Genomic DNA, 20,699 nt, shown 5'->3' with positions numbered 1-20,699 from the left:
AGGGGTTCAGATCATTCATTAATACTACCTACTGGTTCTAAAGAGGACAGGGGGTCAGATCATTCATTAATACTGGTTCTAAAGAGGACCTACTGGTTCTAAAGAGGACAGGGGTCAGATCATTCATTAATAATACTACCTACTGGTTCTAAAGAGGACAGGGGTCAGATCATTCATTAATAATACTACCTACTGGTTCTAAAGAGGACAGGGGTCAGATCATTCATTAATAATACTACCTACTGGTTCTAAAGAGGACAGGGGTCAGATCATTCATTAATAATACTACCTACTGGTTCTAAAGAGGACAGGGGTCAGATCATTCATTAATAATACTACCTACTGGTTCTAAAGAGGACAGGGGTCAGATCATTCATTAATTACCTACTGGTTCTAAAAGGACAGGGAGTCAGATCATTAATTAATAATACTACCTACTGGTTCTAAAGAGGACAGGGGTCAGATATTCATTAATAATACTACCTACTGGTTCTAAAGAGGACAGGGGTCAGATCATTCATTATACCTACTGGTTCTGAAGAGGACAGGGGGTTAGATCATTCATTAATACTACCTACTAGTTCTAAAGAGGACAGGGGGTCAGATCATTCATTAATAATACTACCTACTGGTTCTAAAGAGGACAGGGGGTTAGATCATTCATTAATACTATCTACTAGTTCTAAATAGGACAGGGGGTCAGATCATTAATTAATAATACTACCTACTGGTTCTAAAGAGGACAGGGGGTCAGACAATTCATGAATAATACTACCTACTGGTTCTAAAGAGGACAGGGGATCAGATCATTCATTATACCTACTGGTTCTGAAGAGGACAGGGGGTCAGATCATTCATTAATACTACCTACTGGTTCTAAAAAGAACAGGGGGTCAGATAATTCATTAATACTACCTACTGGTTCTAAAGAGGACAGGGGTCAGATCATTCATTAATACTACCTACTGGTTCTAAAGAGGACAGGGGTCAGATCATTCATTAATACTACCTACTAGTTCTAAAGAGGACAGGGGGTCAGATCATTCATTAATACTACTACCTACTGGTTCTAAAGAGGACAGGGGGTCAGATCATTCATTAATACTACCTACTGGTTCTAAAGAGGACAGGGGGTCAGATAATTAATTAATAATACTACCTACTGGTTCTAAAGAGGACAGGGGGTCAGATCATTCATTAATAATACTACCTACTGGTTCTAAAGAGGACAGGGGGTCAGATAATTAATTAATACTACCTAGTGGTTCTAAAGAGGACAGGGGTCAGATCATTCATTATACCTACTGGTTCTGAAGAGGACAGGGGGTTAGATCATTCATTAATACTACCTACTGGTTCTAAAGAGGACAGGGGATCAGATCATTCATTATACCTACTGGTTCTGAAGAGGACAGGGGGTCAGATAATTCATTAATACTGCCTACTGGTTCTAAAAAGGACAGGGGGTCAGATCATTCATTAGACCTACTGGTTCTGAAGAGGACAGGGGGTCAGATCATTCATTAGACTTACTGGTTCTAAAGAGGACAGGGGTCAGATCATTCATTATACCTACTGGTTCTAAAGAGGACAGGGGTCAGATCATTCATTATACCTACTGGTTCTGAAGAGGACAGGGGGTTAGATCATTCATTAATACTACCTACTAGTTCTGAAGAGGACATGGGGTTAGATCATTCATTAATACTACCTACTGGTTCTAAAGAGGACAGGGGGTCAGATCATTCATTAATACTACCTACTGGTTCTAAAGAGGACAGGGGATCAGATCATTCATTATACCTACTGGTTCTGAAGAGGACAGGGGGTCAGATCATTCATTAATACTGCCTACTGGTTCTAAAAAGGACAGGGGGTCAGATCATTCATTAGACCTACTGGTTCTGAAGAGTACAGGGGGTTAGATCATTCATTAATACTACCTACTGGTTCTAAAGAGGACAGGGGGTCAGATCATTAATTAATACTACTACCTACTGGTTCTAAAGAGGACAGGGGGTCAGATCATTCATTAATACTACCTACTGGTTCTAAAGAGGACAGGGGGTCAGATCATTCATTAATAATACTACCTACTGGTTCTAAAGATGACAGGGGATCAGATCATTCATTATACCTACTGGTTCTGAAGAGGACAGGGGGTCAGATCATTCATTAATACTACCTACTGGTTCTAAAAAGAACAGGGGGTCAGATCATTCATTAATACTACCTACTGGTTCTAAAGAGGACAGGGGTCAGATCATTCATTAATACTACCTACTGGTTCTAAAGAGGACAGGGGTCAGATCATTCATTAATACTACCTACTGGTTCTAAAGAGGACAGGGGGTCAGATCATTCATTAATACTACTACCTACTGGTTCTAAAGAGGACAGGGGGTCAGATCATTCATTAATACTACCTACTGGTTCTAAAGAGGACAGGGGGTCAGATAATTAATTAATAATACTACCTACTGGTTCTAAAGAGGACAGGGGGTCAGATCATTCATTAATAATACTACCTACTGGTTCTAAAGAGGACAGGGGGTCAGATAATTAATTAATACTACCTAGTGGTTCTAAAGAGGACAGGGGTCAGATCATTCATTATACCTACTGGTTCTGAAGAGGACAGGGGGTTAGATCATTCATTAATACTACCTACTGGTTCTAAAGAGGACAGGGGATCAGATCATTCATTATACCTACTGGTTCTGAAGAGGACAGGGGGTCAGATAATTCATTAATACTGCCTACTGGTTCTAAAAAGGACAGGGGGTCAGATCATTCATTAGACCTACTGGTTCTGAAGAGGACAGGGGGTCAGATCATACATTAGACTTACTGGTTCTAAAGAGGACAGGGGTCAGATCATTCATTATACCTACTGGTTCTAAAGAGGACAGGGGTCAGATCATTCATTATACCTACTGGTTCTGAAGAGGACAGGGGGTTAGATCATTCATTAATACTACCTACTAGTTCTGAAGAGGACATGGGGTTAGATCATTCATTAATACTACCTACTGGTTCTAAAGAGGACAGGGGATCAGATCATTCATTATACCTACTGGTTCTGAAGAGGACAGGGGGTCAGATCATTCATTAATACTGCCTACTGGTTCTAAAAAGGACAGGGGGTCAGATCATTCATTAGACCTACTGGTTCTGAAGAGTACAGGGGGTTAGATCATTCATTAATACTACCTACTGGTTCTAAAGAGGACAGGGGGTCAGATCATTAATTAATACTACTACCTACTGGTTCTAAAGAGGACAGAGGGGGTCAGATCATTCATTAATACTACCTACTGGTTCTAAAGAGGACAGGGGGTCAGATCATTCATTAATAATACTACCTACTGGTTCTAAAGAGGACAGGGGGTCAGATCATTCATTAATAATACTACCTACTGGTTCTAAAGAGGACAGGGGGTCAGATCATTAATTAATAATACTACCTACTGGTTCTAAAGAGGACAGGGGTCAGATAATTCATTAATAATACTACCTACTGGTTCTAAAGAGGACAGGGGGTCAGATCATTCATTAATACTACCTACTGGTTCTAAAGAGGACAGGGGTCAGATCATTCATTATACCTACTGGTTCTGAAGAGGACAGGGGGTTAGATCATTCATTAATACTACCTACTAGTTCTAAAGAGGACAGGGGTCAGATCATTCATTATACCTACTGGTTCTGAAGAGGACAGGGGGTTAGATCATTCATTAATACTACCTACTGGTTCTAAAGAGGACAGGGGGTCAGATCATTCATTAATAATACTACCTACTGGTTCTAAAGAGGACAGGGGGTTAGATCATTCATTAATACTACCTACTAGTTCTAAATAGGACAGGGGGTCAGATCATTCATTAATAATACTACCTACTGGTTCTAAAGAGGACAGGGGGTCAGATCATTAATTAATAATACTACCTACTGGTTCTAAAGAGGACAGGGGGTCAGATCATTCATTAATACTACCTACTGGTTCTAAAGAGGACAGGGGTCAGATCATTCATTATACCTACTGGTTCAGAAGAGGACAGGGGGTTAGATCATTCATTAATACTACCTACTAGTTATGAAGAGGACAGGGGGTTAGATCATTCATTAATACTACCTACTGGTTCTAAAGAGGACAGGGGGTCAGATCATTCATTAATACTACCTACTGGTTCTAAAGAGGACAGGGGGTCAGATCATTCATTATACCTACTGGTTCTAAAGAGGACAGGGGGTCAGATCATTCATTATACCTACTGGTTCTAAAGAGGACAGGGGGTCAGATCATTCATTAATACTACCTACTGGTTCTAAAAAGGACAGGGGGTCAGATCATTCATTAATACTACCTACTGGTTCTAAAAAGGACAGGGGGTCAGATCATTCATTAATACTACCTACTGGTTCTAAAGAGGACAGGGGGTCAGATCATTCATTAATACTACTTACTGGTTCTAAAGAGGACAGGGGGTCAGATCATTAATTAATAATACTACCTAGTGGTTATAAAGAGGACAGGGGTCAGATCATTCATTATACCTACTGGTTCTGAAGAGGACAGGGGGTTAGATCATTCAATAATACTACCTACTGGTTCTAAAGAGGACAGGGCGTCAGATCATTCATTAATACTACTACCTACTGGTTCTAAAGAGGACAGGGGGTCAGCTCATTCATTAATACTACTACCTACTGGTTCTAAAGAGGACAGGGGGTCAGATCATTCATTAATAATACTACCTACTGGTTCTAAAGAGGACAGGGGGTCAGATCATTCATTAATAATACTACCTACTGGTTCTAAAGAGGACAGGGGGTCAGATCATTAATTGATAATACTACCTACTGGTTCTAAAGAGGACAGGGGGTCTGATCATTCATTAATAATACTACCTACTGGTCCTAAAGAGGAGAGGGGGTCAGATCATTCATTAATAATACTACCTACTGGTTCTAAAGAGGACAGGGAGTCAGATCATTAATTAATAATACTACCTACTGGTTCTAAAGAGGACAGGGAGTCAGATCATTAATTAATAATACTACCTACTGGTTCTAAAGAGGACAGGGGTCAGATATTCATTAATAATACTACCTACTGGTTCTAAAGAGGACAGGGGGTCAGATCATTCATTAATACTACCTACTGGTTCTAAAGAGGACAGGGGTCAGATCATTCATTATACCTACTGGTTCTGAAGAGGACAGGGGGTTAGATCATTCATTAATACTACCTACTAGTTCTAAAGAGGACAGGGGGTCAGATCATTCATTAATAATACTACCTACTGGTTCTAAAGAGGACAGGGGGTTAGATCATTCATTAATACTATCTACTAGTTCTAAATAGGACAGGGGGTCAGATCATTAATTAATAATACTACCTACTGGTTCTAAAGAGGACAGGGGGTCAGACAATTCATGAATAATACTACCTACTGGTTCTAAAGAGGACAGGGGATCAGATCATTCATTATACCTACTGGTTCTGAAGAGGACAGGGGGTCAGATCATTCATTAATACTACCTACTGGTTCTAAAAAGGACAGGGGGTCAGATCATTCATTAATACTACCTACTGGTTCTAAAGAGGACAGGGGTCAGATCATTCATTAATACTACCTACTGGTTCTAAAGAGGACAGGGGTCAGATCATTCATTAATACTACCTACTGGTTCTAAAGAGGACAGGGGGTCAGATCATTCATTAATACTACTACCTACTGGTTCTAAAGAGGACAGGGGGTCAGATCATTCATTAATACTACCTACTGGTTCTAAAGAGGACAGGGGGTCAGATAATTAATTAATAATACTACCTACTGGTTCTAAAGAGGACAGGGGGTCAGATCATTCATTAATAATACTACCTACTGGTTCTAAAGAGGACAGGGGGTCAGATAATTCATTAATACTACCTAGTGGTTCTAAAGAGGACAGGGGTCAGATCATTCATTATACCTACTGGTTCTGAAGAGGACAGGGGGTTAGATCATTCATTAATACTACCTACTGGTTCTAAAGAGGACAGGGGATCAGATCATTCATTATACCTACTGGTTCTGAAGAGGACAGGGGGTCAGATCATTCATTAATACTGCCTACTGGTTCTAAAAAGGACAGGGGGTCAGATCATTCATTAGACCTACTGGTTCTGAAGAGGACAGGGGGTCAGATCATTCATTAGACTTATTGGTTCTAAAGAGGACAGGGGGTCAGATCATTCATTAATAATACTACCTACTGGTTCTAAAGAGGACAGGGGGTTAGATCATTCATTAATACTATCTACTAGTTCTAAATAGGACAGGGGGTCAGATCATTAATTAATAATACTACCTACTGGTTCTAAAGAGGACAGGGGGTCAGACAATTCATGAATAATACTACCTACTGGTTCTAAAGAGGACAGGGGATCAGATCATTCATTATACCTACTGGTTCTGAAGAGGACAGGGGGTCAGATCATTCATTAATACTACCTACTGGTTCTAAAAAGGACAGGGGGTCAGATCATTCATTAATACTACCTACTGGTTCTAAAGAGGACAGGGGTCAGATCATTCATTAATACTACCTACTGGTTCTAAAGAGGACAGGGGTCAGATCATTCATTAATACTACCTACTGGTTCTAAAGAGGACAGGGGTCAGATCATTCATTAATACTACTACCTACTGGTTCTAAAGAGGACAGGGGGTCAGATCATTCATTAATACTACCTACTGGTTCTAAAGAGGACAGGGGGTCAGATAATTAATTAATAATACTACCTACTGGTTCTAAAGAGGACAGGGGGTCAGATCATTCATTAATAATACTACCTACTGGTTCTAAAGAGGACAGGGGGTCAGATAATTAATTAATACTACCTAGTGGTTCTAAAGAGGACAGGGGTCAGATCATTCATTATACCTACTGGTTCTGAAGAGGACAGGGGGTTAGATCATTCATTAATACTACCTACTGGTTCTAAAGAGGACAGGGGATCAGATCATTCATTATACCTACTGGTTCTGAAGAGGACAGGGGGTCAGATCATTCATTAATACTGCCTACTGGTTCTAAAAAGGACAGGGGGTCAGATCATTCATTAGACCTACTGGTTCTGAAGAGGACAGGGGGTCAGATCATTCATTAGACTTACTGGTTCTAAAGAGGACAGGGGTCAGATCATTCATTATACCTACTGGTTCTAAAGAGGACAGGGGTCAGATCATTCATTATACCTACTGGTTCTGAAGAGGACAGGGGGTTAGATCATTCATTAATACTACCTACTAGTTCTGAAGAGGACAGGGGGTTAGATCATTCATTAATACTACCTACTGGTTCTAAAGAGGACAGGGGGTCAGATCATTCATTAATACTACCTACTGGTTCTAAAGAGGACAGGGGGTCAGATCATTCATTATACCTACTGGTTCTAAAGAGGACAGGGGGTCAGATCATGCATTATACCTACTGGTTCTAAAGAGGACAGGGGGTCAGATCATTCAGTAATACTACCTACTGGTTCTAAAAAGGACAGGGGGTCAGATCATTCATTAGACTTACTGGTTCTGAAGAGGACAGGGGGTTAGATCATTCATTAATACTACCTACTGGTTCTAAAGAGGACAGGGGGTCAGATCATTCATTATACCTACTGGTTCTGAAGAGGACAGGGGGTTATATCATTCATTAATACTACCTACTGGTTCTAAAGAGGACAGGGGGTCAGATCATTCATTAATACTACCTACTGGTTCTAAAGAGGACAGGGGATCAGATCATTCATTATACCTACTGGTTCTGAAGAGGACAGGGGGTTATATCATTCATTAATACTACCTACTGGTTCTAAAGAGGACAGGGGGTCAGATCATTCATTAATACTACCTACTGGTTCTAAAGAGGACAGGGGTCAGATCATTCATTATACCTACTGGTTCTAAAGAGGACAGGGGTCAGATCATTCATTATACCTACTGGTTCTGAAGAGGACAGGGGGTTAGAGCATTCATTAATACTACCTACTAGTTCTGAAGAGGACAGGGGGTTAGATCATTCATTAATACTACCTACTGGTTCTAAAGAGGACAGGGGGTCAGATCATTCATTAATACTACCTACTGGTTCTAAAGAGGACAGGGGGTCAGATCATTCATTATACCTACTGGTTCTAAAGAGGACAGGGGGTCAGATCATTCATTATACCTACTGGTTCTAAAGAGGACAGGGGGTCAGATCATTCAGTAATACTACCTACTGGTTCTAAAAAGGACAGGGGGTCAGATCATTCATTAGACCTACTGGTTCTGAAGAGGACAGGGGGTCAGATCATTCATTAGACTTACTGGTTCTGAAGAGGACAGGGGGTTAGATCATTCATTAATACTACCTACTGGTTCTAAAGAGGACAGGGGGTCAGATCATTCATTATACCTACTGGTTCTGAAGAGGACAGGGGGTTATATCATTCATTAATACTACCTACTGGTTCTAAAGAGGACAGGGGGTCAGATCATTCATTAATACTACCTACTGGTTCTAAAGAGGACAGGGGATCAGATCATTCATTATACCTACTGGTTCTGAAGAGGACAGGGGGTTAGATCATTCATTAATACTACCTACTGGTTCTAAAGAGGACAGGGGGTCAGATCATTCATTATACCTACTGGTTCTGAAGAGGACAGGGGGTCAGATCATTCATTAATACTACCTACTGGTTCTAAAGAGGACAGCGGGTCAGATCATTCATTATACCTACTGGTTCTGAAGAGGACAGGGGTCAGATCATTAATTAATACTACCTACTGGTTCTAAAGAGGACAGGGGATCAGATCATTCATTATACCTACTGGTTCTGAAGAGGACAGGGGTCAGATCATTAATTAATACTACCTACTGGTTCTAAAGAGGACAGGGGATCAGATCATTCATTAATACTACACACAGATCATCATTATGGGGCCTAGGTGCAGTGAAATGTGTTGTTTTACACAGTCAGCAATAGTAGCACGGCGCCTCTTGCTCAAAGGCACAGACAGATTTTACACGTTGTCTGTTCGGTTATTTGAACCAGCGACTTTTCGGTTACTGGCCCAATGCTCTAACCGCTAGACTACCTGCTGCTAATTCTAACTTCCACCGTCAAATTATCGCTTAGTCTGCCATTGACATCAGTCAATTATTTCGTGGAAATGAGACGTGGAAGTTAGGGTTAACCCCTAGCCAAGTCATGGACAGCATGACATTCCAGTTGAAATCAGGTCAGAACTGTCTGCTGCTCCTACAACTGCTCTTTAAAATAAACATAAACATTTCCTCCATACCTTGACCCTGAGCTCCTTCATGGGTGGAGGCAGCAGCAGCCCCCTGATCTGGGTGACGATGGGTCCCTCCACCCCCGGGACGATGACGGTCATGCCCTCCCGGAGAACCCCGTTGATCAGGATCACGTCTATAGTGGTGCCCATACCAGGCAGGGCTTTCACCTGACCATGGACAGGGACACGTTGAGTTTAATACAACATTAAGTGTTAGATGACACAACGGTAATGACACTGACGTAACGGTAGTGCGACTGGTGTAACGGAAACGACCCTAAAATAACAGAAATCTAACCGTGACAACAACAGGGAGGATCATTCTTCCTCGTCCCCATAAACTGTGACAGTAATGTAGTAATTGTCCCTCACCTCCATGACCTGAGCCCTGAGCTCGTCGCAGTGTGCCAGGCGTCGTGCCAGCATGGTCTGGGTGAGCTCCACCAGCAGAGCGATCAGGTTGCCCATGCCGTCCCCGGAGTGGGCCGAGGTGGGCACCAGAGACACAAAGGTCCTCGGGTCCTTGTTCTCATGGAAGAGGGCTGCGTTCAGACCCTGTACGAATACACAATCAAATCAAAGTTCATTGGTCGCATACGCAGATCTGTAGATGTTAAAGGTGCAGTGAAATGCTTATCTTTCTAGCTCTACCAGTGAAGTAATGACTAACACAATAACAACATACGAATGAAATGAAGAAATATCAGAACGAGCAATGTCAGAGACCAGAATATAAATATATACAGTGGGGCAAAAAAGTATTTAGTCAGCCACCAATTGTGCAAGTTCTCCCACTTAAAAAGATGAGAGAGGCCTGTAATTTTCATCATAGGTACACTTCAACTATGACAGACAAAATGAGAAAAAAAATCCAGAAAATCACATTGTAGGATTTTTAATAAATTTATTTGCAAATTATGGTGGAAAATAAGTATTTGGTCAATAACCAAAGTTTATCTCAATACTTTCTTATATACCCTTTGTTGGCAATGACAGAGGTCAAACGTTTTCTGTAAGTCTTCACAAGGTTTTCACACACTGTTGCTGGTATTTTGGCCCATTCCTCCATGCAGATCTCCTCTAGAACAGTGATGTTTTGGGGCTGTTGCTGGGCAACACGGACTTTCAACTCCCTCCAAAGATTTTCTATGGGGTTGAGATCTGGAGACTGGCTAGGCAACTCCAGCACCTTGAAATGCTTCTTACGAAGCCACTCCTTCGTTGCCCGGGCGGTGTTTTGGGATCACTGTCATGCTGAAAGACCCAGCCACGTTTCATCTTCAATGCCCTTGCTGATGGAAGGAGGTTTTCACTCAAAATCTCACGATACATGGCCCCATTCATTCTTTCCTTTACACGGATCAGTCGTTTCCACCCCCATGCTTCACAGTAGGTATGGTGTTCTTTGGATTCAACTCAGCATTCTTTTTCCTCCAAACACGACGAGTTGAATTTTTACCAAAAAGTTATATTTTGGTTTCATCTGACCATATGACATTCTCCCAATCTTCTTCTGGATCATCCAAATGCTCTCTAGCAAACTTCAGACGGGCCTGGACATGTACTGGCTTAAGCACGGGGACACGTCTGGCACTGCAGGATTTGAATCCCTGGCGGCGTAGTGTGTTACTGATGGTAGGCTTTGTTACTTTGGTCCCAGCTCTCTGCAGGTCATTCACTAGGTCCCCCCGTGTGGTTCTGGGATTTTTGCTCACCGTTCTTGTGATCATTTTGACCCCACGGGGTGAGATCTTGCGTGGAGCCACAGATCGAGGGAGATTATCAGTGGTCTTGTATGTCTTCCATTTCCTAATAATTGCTCCCACAGTTGATTTCTTCAAACCAAGCTGCTTACCTATTGCAGATTCAGTCTTCCCAGCCTGGTGCAGGTCTACAATTTTGTTTCTGGTGTCCTTTGACAACTCTTTGGTCTTGGCCATAGTGGAGTTTGGAGTGTGACTGTTTGAAGTTGTGGACAGGTGTCTTTTATACTGATAACAAGTTCAAACAGGTGCCATTAATAGAGGTAACGAGTGGAGGACAGAGGAGCCTCTTAAAGAAGAAGTTACAGGTCTGTGAGAGCCAGAAATCTTGCTTGTTTGTAGGTGACCAAATACTTATTTTCCACCATAATTTGCAAATAAATTTATAAAAAATCCTACAATGTGATTTTCTGAATTTTTTTCTCATTTTGTCTGTCATAGTTGTGAAAAGTGCGGTCAACGCCAAAACTCTTTCCCCCTCCGTTGTTCATATAGTTAGTGACCTGCTGGGCGAACTCCACGATGACAGCTTTGGCCCTCTCGTCAAACTCATCCTTGGTGTTCTTCTTCTGCTTCTTCAGTGTGGCCACCACATCTGTGTCCGGACTCTTCTTCCAGTCGTACAGACGGTCAATCTGGAGTAGACATAGAAATGGAACGAATAGAAGGGACAAAAATACACGTCACATGGATGGGCAACCAATTAACTATTTGTGAGAAAAAAAAGACTTCCGCAAGCTATTGTATCCTGGTAGCTTTATTCCCAGTGAATTGTGGGCCACTGAGTGCCTTTAATACATGCAAGTCCTCTACTAGACATCTATCCATCCATCCATCCCAGAGGTAAGCTATGAGCATGTCTGACCAGACAGACTGACCTTGTTAAGTGCTACAATGAAGGGACACTTCTTCTCCTTGAGCAGGTTGATGGACTCCAGGGTCTGAGGCTCCAGGCCGTGCATGATGTCCACCACCAGGATGGCTATGTCACACAGAGAGCTGCCCCGGTTCCTCAGGTTACTGGACACACAGACAGACGGAGCGAGACGCAGTCAGGACAAACACATTTAGGGCAGTGGACACACATGTTTCTGAATGAGGGTTTACCTGAAAGACTCGTGGCCTGGGGTGTCGATGATCAGCATTCCTGGGATTTTAATGGCCTCGTTGTTGAACTGAAGAGGAAACAATTAAATGATTAAAGAGCCATTAAACACCAACTATCTATTCAAATCCAATGCCATACACACACTGAGTGTACAAAACATTTGGAACACCTGCACTTTTCATGACAGACAGACTAGATGAATCCAGGTGAAAACTATGATCCCTTATTGATCACTTGTTAAATCCAATTCAATCAGTGCAGATGAAGGTGAGGAGACAGTTTAAAGAAGGATTTTTAAGCATTGGTACATGGATTGTGTATGTGTGCCATTCAGAGGGTGGATGGGCGAGACAAAACACTGAAGTGCCTTTGAACGGGGTAAGGTGGTAGGTGACAGGCATATCGGTTTGAGTGTGTCAAGAACTGCAACGCTGCTGTGTTTTTCACATTCAACAGTTTCCAGTGTGTATCAAGAAGGGTCAACCAACCAAAGGACATCCAGCCAACTTGACAACTGTGGGAAGTGTTGGAGTCAACATGGGCCAGCATCCCTGTGGAACGCTTTTGACACCTTGTAGAGTCCATGCCACAACGAATTTAGACTGTTCTGAGGGCAAAACAGAAGGTGTTTCTAATGTTTTGTACACTCAGTGTACGGTCACTGTTCAGTGTATGACTGGGTCTGAGCTGAAGGGAGAGGAGCAGCAGTACTCACGTTCTTCACCATCTTGGTCTGCTCTACGATGGCCTCCAGCGGTACGTTAGTGGCTCCGATCTGTTGGGTGATCCCTCCTGCCTCTCCGTCCTGTACGTGTGTATGCCTCAGCTTGTCCAGGATCTTGGTCTTGCCTGTGTCTACGTGGCCCAGTACACAGACGACAGGGGAGCGGAGCTTGTCCAGGTTTATGTTCTTTATGTTCTCTGCTCGCCGTTTCTACACAGGAGGAGCACAGAGACAACAACATTACACTTCCCTACCGTTTAACAATGTTGATAGGATGTGCGTTTGTGAAAGACTACCTCAATACGCTTCTTGGCCTTGTCGTAGATCCGCTCCTCTTTAGTGCGATCGTCATCGGAGTCGCTGTCACTACTGGACTCTGAGCTCTCCTTCCCTCCCTTCTTCTTAGTGGCTGGGGCCTGACTCTCCTCCTCCTCCTCCTCACTTTCCTCCTCTTCATCATCATCCTCTTCCTCCTCGTCCTCTTCCTCCGGCTGTGACAAGGGTTTCTGTTGGGGCTGCTTTGGCGTCTCTGGCTTCACCTCAATGTGGACCGTCTTCAGCTCTGTAGAGGGAGAAGAGACGTTATGTAAGCCACCAAGCCTTTGGGAGATATTGCCATATTGCTAAAAACCTAAAGTCTGTCCTGTCTTACCTTTGTCCTGATCGATGGTCTCAGCAATAGCCTCCCAGTCATCAACTGCAGACTCAGCTTTCTGCTCTATCTCTGGGGGGAGGGACAGGAAGACACGACACAAAATGTGACTGGGGCAATGAAAGTTGTCTGGCGTTACACCCAGATCTGGACAACAAGCGGAGGACATTAAGGCAGGCTCCGTCTCCAAGATCTATGGTCCATTTTACCTGCTGCTACTTCGGGAGTTTCCACTGCCATCGGTGAGATGATTGGCTCTGCCATCTCCGACGTGGGTGACATGACCTCTGAGATCTCTGACCGGGGAAGAGGAGGAATGAGGGACGAGGCACAAACAAATAGATAGATGACTTTGCAGTTGGACATGTATTTGATGTGGATTGGAAGAGGCTGTTACCTTCAGGGGTCTGTGCTTGTTGGGGCTTCTTTTTCCTCTTGTCTCCGTACACTGGCTTCTTCTTTGGCACTGAGTCATCTTTGGATGGCACTTCAATACCCTGGGCCTTCAGGAGTTCAAGTGTGGCCTCTGCCCTGGCCCGGGCCTCTTTCTGGGCTTTGGTCAGCAGTTTGCCCTCCTTCTTCAGCCTCTCCTTCCTTTCTTTCTCCTTCTGTTTCTTCTTCTCCTTGCGCTCCTGTTCCAGACGCTCCTGTAGGTGTTACAGTGAAGAGGTCAGTTGGTAAGAGGTCAGTGTGTGTGTGTGTATACAGTGTGTGTGTGTGTGTGTGTGTGTTTAACCTGCTCCAGTCTCTGAGCCTCCTGCTCTTCCAGGCGACGCAGGTTCTCCTCTTCCTCCTTCTTGGCGCGCTCCTCTTCCTCCTTCATGTGAGCCAGAGCCTCCTGCATGGCCTTCACTGTGGCCTTGCTGGGTCCCTTCTTCTTCTCCTCTTTCTCCTTCTCCTTGTCCCCCTTCTTCTTCTTCTTGTCTTTCTTGCCCTTCTTGTCTCCCCCTTCCTCTTCTGAAGTAGCACAAAACCCCCGACAGAAATCAGTCACAGCACAGTAACTATGCAAGCCATTTCTACATTTTGGACTAATTGCATTAACTACACAGTAACGCCACTTTTAACTACTTTGAAAACATCACCATTGGGTTCATTCATTGTTTCTACCACCACATCGGCAGCTAATGGGTACAGAATTAAGATCAGTAGACTTCTACTATTGTAACTGCATGCAACTACACATTAACACGTGTATTTGTATGTATTATGCTGCTCATCCTGGGGTCCAGCAAAATTAAGGCATCTAACAAGCTACCTTGAAGCAGAAATCTGTTATTTTCCTTCTCTTACCATTAATTGCTTCAAGCACCTCATCGGCAGCTAATGGGTACAGATAAGCATTTACACATTAAAACTAAAGTAGTTCCTACATGGCATATGGGCAACTCATTGTAAAGTCTTGCCGTTTAGGCTGTGGAATGGATACAATATAAACCAATTGTAAATCTCACCTTCTCCTTGAGGATCAGCCCCTTCCTGATCTTCAATCTCTGCTGCTGCCTCCGTCTCCGCTGCTGGGGTTGGGGCTGCTGCTGGGGCCACCGCTGGCTCACTCTTCTTCACTACCTCTTTCTCTTTCTTAGGCACTGCTGCAACCTCAATACTCCCCTCTTTCTCCTCCTCCTTCTCCTTCTGCTTCTTCAGCTTAGCCCTGTCCTCCTCTTTCTTCTTGCGGTCTCTCTCCTTCTTCTCTGCCTTCTTCTGAGCTGCCGTCTTCATCTTGAAGGTTCCCTCCTCCTCTTCCTCTTCTTCACTGTCTGCCTTGGCTTTGCCCTTCTTCTTCTTGCCTTTCTTTCCAGCCTGCGACGCGTCCACCGAGTCGTCATCATCTGAATCATCCTCCCCTCCCCCCTCTCCTTTCCTCGCATCGCCATCGTCATCCTCCTCTTCCTCGTCCGAGGCCTCCTTGCGGCCTCCTTTCTTCCCTGCCTTGGGTTTCCTCCGGGTCCGTGAGGCGTCGTCCTCCGAGTCTGAGCCAGCAGCAGCAGTGGGGGCAGCAGACGTCTTCTTGTCCTTCTGCTTGTCTTCGTCTTCCACGTCACCCGTACCCGAAACCTCTTCGTCGTCCCCGTCGTCATCCTCCAGGCTGGCTCGCTTGCCCTTCCGTGTCTTCTTCTTCTCTGCTTTGGTGGGCGGCGGGGGCTCGGCGGCACTCTCCGGCTCGTCTGTGGCGTCTGGTTTCTGTGGATTGCGGAAGTGATGAGTGCTCCATAGAAGCATGTGCTTTGCCAGACAGGGTCATTACATAAGCAGATTAGTATTGGGCTATTAGCCCAGGGTTTCCGGTTAGAAACTGTGGCGCCAGACATGACTGGACCCATAGGACTATGCATTGGGTGCATACCCTGACTAGGCGTCCACCCACGTGCCCAGAATAACAGTCATCACATTTAGATTATAGTAATTTTAACAGAACATGCAAGTCAAGGATGCAGTGACCTGTGTCCTTCTTACCGCGCACTTTGAAGATGTTAGAATATCTGTCCAACAAGACAAGTGACGAACAGCAAAAATAGGCGGCGAGTTTCAAGTTTGGGGAAGCTATTTTTCCCAGGAAAAATGGCCCTTTAGAATAAAGCATTCCATGAATCATCGCATTAGCAGACTTATGTAAGATAACTTACTATTCTTAAGGAGTAAATCGGACAGTCAACATTTTGATTAATAATATAACTCAATCACTGTTCGCAAAAAAGACTGTTGAATGCGGAGCCTCGGCTATATCAGATACGTTTTTTCTTTCTGTGCACATAAAACAAATATGGCCTTTTATAAAAACACATTTCATGCAATTCTACTACACTTTATATGACTGCAGACATTAGCAGAATCTTTTTTTTTAAATGCCAAATGACAGGGTAGCCTACTCTGCTGACACTCACAATATAATAGGTCTACCGGAAAGGGTGACAGAATATGACGTCCATCTAAACTGGAGGAGGAAAATTATAGTACAAAAACAAACTTTTAAGTGACACTGACACGACAATGATAAAGAGTGAATATGAGCAAAGCGCACTCAACGGGGATATGGCCGATGTCTCTGCTGGTGCCAATAAGATTGACTGTTGTACGCTCAATTGAGTTGAGAATTTACAGATTAGAGTGTTTTCATTGTCTTCTCTTTACAGCAATAGCCATGCTTCTTTCCAAACTACGTTTTCCCATGATTGAATTTCGAAATATTCCAATATGCCTGGCTGGGCCTCTTTTCATTGACAGTCATAACTCAACAATAATCTATTTGGCATTTTCCACGTGTGCTGCCCAAATTCCGCGTGCTGCCTTTCCTTCCAACTGTAGGCAATGGGATTTAAAACAATCCACAAGGTATTAAACCTTTTTAAGGCTAGAGGAGGCTAACGATCCTCTGTGGCCAAATCATGCTTAACAGCCTATTTTAAATGATTTGATTTATTTCTGTATAGACAGGAGTAGGCTAATCAGGCTATATCATTTTGGCAATTTAATAACATTTACTTAGGGAAACCTTAGCATTCCCTAGCCTTTTATCACTGTGCATGTGCCTGTCAATCTACTATCTCCCATAGTAGAAAAGTTGACCTATTCTATTGGTCCGTTTGTTGAAATGGAAAGAGCCCAAACAGACTCTGGGACAGTTGTAGAACGATAGATCCCAACTTCATACAACCAGTAGGCCTCGGATACATAAAACATACTTTAAAAAGCAACGAGTCGGGCGCAACAGATCACAACATTTAGCTTAAATGTTTAAAACATTTTTTTTTAAGATTATTAAGTCAGCAATGTGCACAAGGCAGTAGGCTAGGCGGGAATGTGCATTTGGCTACCGGACAATGAAAGAAAGTTGATAACCAATAGAAAAGAAGAGAAATAGTCTATAGTCTGTATAAAATATTTCCCTCCACGGATATGGTGGGATTCTGCCTAGTCTACTTTGAAGCAAGGTAAAACACGCCCCATAATATGTCGTAAAACGTTGAGGGTTCAAACAATTAAGTAGCTATACGTTTTCAAAATGCATACTGCCTCCAGCTCAATGCAAAGGGATGTGTGAAGCCTGATGAAGCCTGCCTTCCGTTTCCTGCACATTTGAATGACGAATGGGAAGCACGCTTCAATTACCAGTAGAGAAATAAAAAAATAGCAAGTATTTTTAATCGTGGCCACAAAAGTGTTTTCAACCCACGATTGCATTTACAATTGTTGTGCAATGATTGGGCTTATAAAAGCTCTGTCTGACAGATTTTCCTGGTTTAAGGCTCAGTATCTGTATGCTGTGCACATGTGATTAAAAAGATGCATAACGAATATACACAAGCGGCAATTTAATTACACTAAATTATGCTAATTAATTTCCGTCAATAGGCTAAAACACATTATCAGCTTTTCTAATTTATTTTTTTAAGCCGGCTATTACTGGCTAACGGAAACCCTGTTATAGCCTACTATAGGGTCATTATATATGCAGATTAGCACTGGGAAATAACCTGGTATAGGATCATTACATATGCAGATTAGCATTGGGCTATAGCCTGGTATAGGGTCATTATATATGCAGATTAGCACTGGGCAATAACCTGGTATAGGATCATTACATATGAAGATTAGCATTGGGCTATAGCCTGGTATAGGATCATTACATATGCAGATTAGCATTGGGCTATAGCCTGGTATAAGGTCATTACATATGCAGATTAGCATTGGGCTATAGCCTGGTATAAGGTCATTACATTTGAAGATGAGCATATGGCTACACTTCACCTTGCTGCCTTTAGCTCCTGTGGTTTCAAGAGACAGTTCCTCCAGCTCCTTCAGGATGTCGTCTTCACTGTTAAAGATCAAATCATTATGATCAATACACAGTAGGCTGCAAAGTCCAAGGCAAGTGTAGAAATATTTCCCTCCAACAGTTGGTTCTTACTTCCTTAGTTATTTTAAAATGGAGCGTTCATTACTGTCGAAGAGAGAGAAATAAAGACTTACTCAAAATCGTCTTTCTTTTTGTCTTTCTTCTTCTTGGCCTTTCCTTTACCTTGCTCCTTGGAGGCTCCCGCTCCTTCGATTTCTGCTGCTAGGGCGTCAAGGTCGATGCCACCGTCTTTGGCACTGAAACAAAGTTATGCAAATCACATATGATGCACATTACACATGGTAAAAGACAGCATTACCAAGCATATCTTCTCCATGCAGATGCATGGAGAAAATGCAGGCTTACGGGCTGACTACACCGCTCGCGTCGCGTGAGCGAGCATGCAAAATAAATGTAGAAATCTATGTTATTCAATTATTGCACCAACACTGCTCACACGGCGCCAACAAGCATCTGCGATGTCAAGGGATAAAATAGAAGTCAGTTCTATTTGTGACGCAGATCGCGCTGCAACTCCTGCCTCTCCCATCTCCTCATTGGTTTACAGAAGCAGATACCCACGTGCCATCTCCTCATTGGTTATACCCACGTGGGTGACTGAAAGACGAACGAGGTCAGTGGCGGTAATGCACCTAATTTATGAAAGTTGCCAATCGCAATATAAAGTCAAGAGAAGAAAAGGCCTGGAAGGAGGAAAGATGACTAGAAACGATTCGGTTGACCGTTTTATGTGTGGATTAATTGGCGGAGTAGAGAAGCTTGTGCATTTCAGGTAAAATAACAACTCAATGTTTTCATCCCAGGAAAAATTAGCTAGCAACAGCAAGCTAGCTAAAAAGGACAAATTAGATAGCAAGTGCAAGCTAGCTAGCTAAATTGCCATAAATGTTTAACGCTTTCGACCTGTCCCCAAATTAATATAATTGGTTGAGAGTTTGTTTTGATATTTTAACCTTTGTGTCATGATCGCATTTGGTGTGGGGGGACAAAATACATTTATGCACGCACGTAGCCGGTTTGGGTTCCGTGTTAGCAGCAAAATGATACAATCTAGCAACGAACGTGTGGGATTTCAAATATTAGCAGCCTTGATCAAATTAGCACATTTCACACAAATATGATTTTCATATCCAGTCCGACAAAAAGACAGACCAAGTCAGTCAGTCAGTCCGACAAAAGACAGACCAAGTCAGTCAGTCAGTCCGACAAAAGACAGACCAAGTCAGTCAGTCAGTCCGACAAAAGACAGACCCAGTCAGTCAGTCAGTCCGACAAAAGACAGACCAAGTCAGTCAGTCAGTCCGACAAAAGACAGACCAAGTCAGTCAGTCAGTCCGACAAAAGACAGACCAAGTCAGTCAGTCAGTCCGACAAAAGACAGACCCAGTCAGTCAGTCAGTCAGTCAGTCCGACAAAAGACAGACCCAGTCAGTCAGTCCGACAAAAGACAGACCCAGTCAGTCAGTCCGACAAAAGACAGACCCAGTCAGTCAGTCAGTCCGACAAAAGACAGACCCAGTCAGTCAGTCAGTCCGACAAAAAGACAGACCCAGTCAGTCAGTCAGTCCGACAAAAGACAGACCCAGTCAGTCAGTCAGTCCGACAAAAAGACAGACCCAGTCAGTCAGTCAGTCCGACAAAAAGACAGACCCAGTCAGTCAGTCAGTCCGACAAAAAGACAGACCCAGTCAGTCAGTCAGTCCGACAAAAAGACAGACCCAGTCAGTCAGTCAGTCCGACAAAAAGACAGAGTCAGTCAGTCCGACAAAAAGACAGACCCAGTCAGTCAGTCAGTCAGTCCGACAAAAAGACAGACCCAGTCAGTCAGTCAGTCCGACAAAAAGACAGACCCAGTAAGTCAGTCAGTCAGTCCGACAAAAAGACAGACCCAGTCAGTCAGTCAGTCCGACAAAAGACAGACCAAGTCAGTCAGTCAGTCCGACAAAATACAGACCCAGTCAGTCAGTCAGTCCGACAAAAGACAGACCCAGTCAGTCAGTCAGTCCGACAAAAGACAGACCCAGTCAATCAGTCAGTCCGACAAAAGACAGACCCAGTCAATCAGTCCGACAAAAGACAGACCCAGTCAATCAGTCCGACAAAAGACAGACCCAGTCAGTCTGTCCGACAAAAGACAGACCCAGTCAGTCAGTCCGACAAAGACAGACCCAGTCAGTCAGTCCGACAAAGACAGACCCAGTCAGTCAGTCCAACAAAGACAGACCCAGTCAGTCATTCCGACAAAGACAGACCCAGTCAGTC

General features: G+C 43.4%; 1 protein-coding gene across 2 annotated transcripts in view; it reads right to left on the bottom strand.

Moving 5' to 3' along the window:
• Positions 1–20,699, bottom strand: part of LOC115125938 (eukaryotic translation initiation factor 5B-like) — a 37,049-nt gene that overhangs the window by 14,107 nt on the left and 2,243 nt on the right. The window contains exons 2-16 of one of the 2 annotated variants that reach the window (XM_065018901.1): positions 18,551–18,673; positions 18,329–18,395; positions 15,034–15,763; positions 14,873–14,902; positions 14,316–14,536; positions 13,977–14,226; positions 13,789–13,875; positions 13,580–13,651; positions 13,224–13,489; positions 12,919–13,137; positions 12,203–12,270; positions 11,974–12,115; positions 11,599–11,730; positions 9,705–9,887; positions 9,339–9,500 (exon numbers count right to left, since the gene is read on the bottom strand). In XM_065018901.1, the coding sequence (XP_064874973.1) occupies positions 9,339–9,500; positions 9,705–9,887; positions 11,599–11,730; positions 11,974–12,115; positions 12,203–12,270; positions 12,919–13,137; positions 13,224–13,489; positions 13,580–13,651; positions 13,789–13,875; positions 13,977–14,226; positions 14,316–14,536; positions 14,873–14,902; positions 15,034–15,763; positions 18,329–18,395; positions 18,551–18,673 (2,752 nt within the window). The remainder of the gene's footprint in view (positions 1–9,338; positions 9,501–9,704; positions 9,888–11,598; positions 11,731–11,973; positions 12,116–12,202; positions 12,271–12,918; positions 13,138–13,223; positions 13,490–13,579; positions 13,652–13,788; positions 13,876–13,976; positions 14,227–14,315; positions 14,537–14,872; positions 14,903–15,033; positions 15,764–18,328; positions 18,396–18,550; positions 18,674–20,699) is intronic. The other variant, XM_065018902.1, reaches the window with a different exon arrangement.

Source organism: Oncorhynchus nerka, linkage group LG5 (genome assembly GCF_034236695.1).
Source record: "Oncorhynchus nerka isolate Pitt River linkage group LG5, Oner_Uvic_2.0, whole genome shotgun sequence".
Lineage (NCBI taxonomy): Eukaryota > Metazoa > Chordata > Actinopteri > Salmoniformes > Salmonidae > Oncorhynchus > Oncorhynchus nerka.
This window is presented reverse-complemented; position numbering and strand designations above follow the sequence as displayed.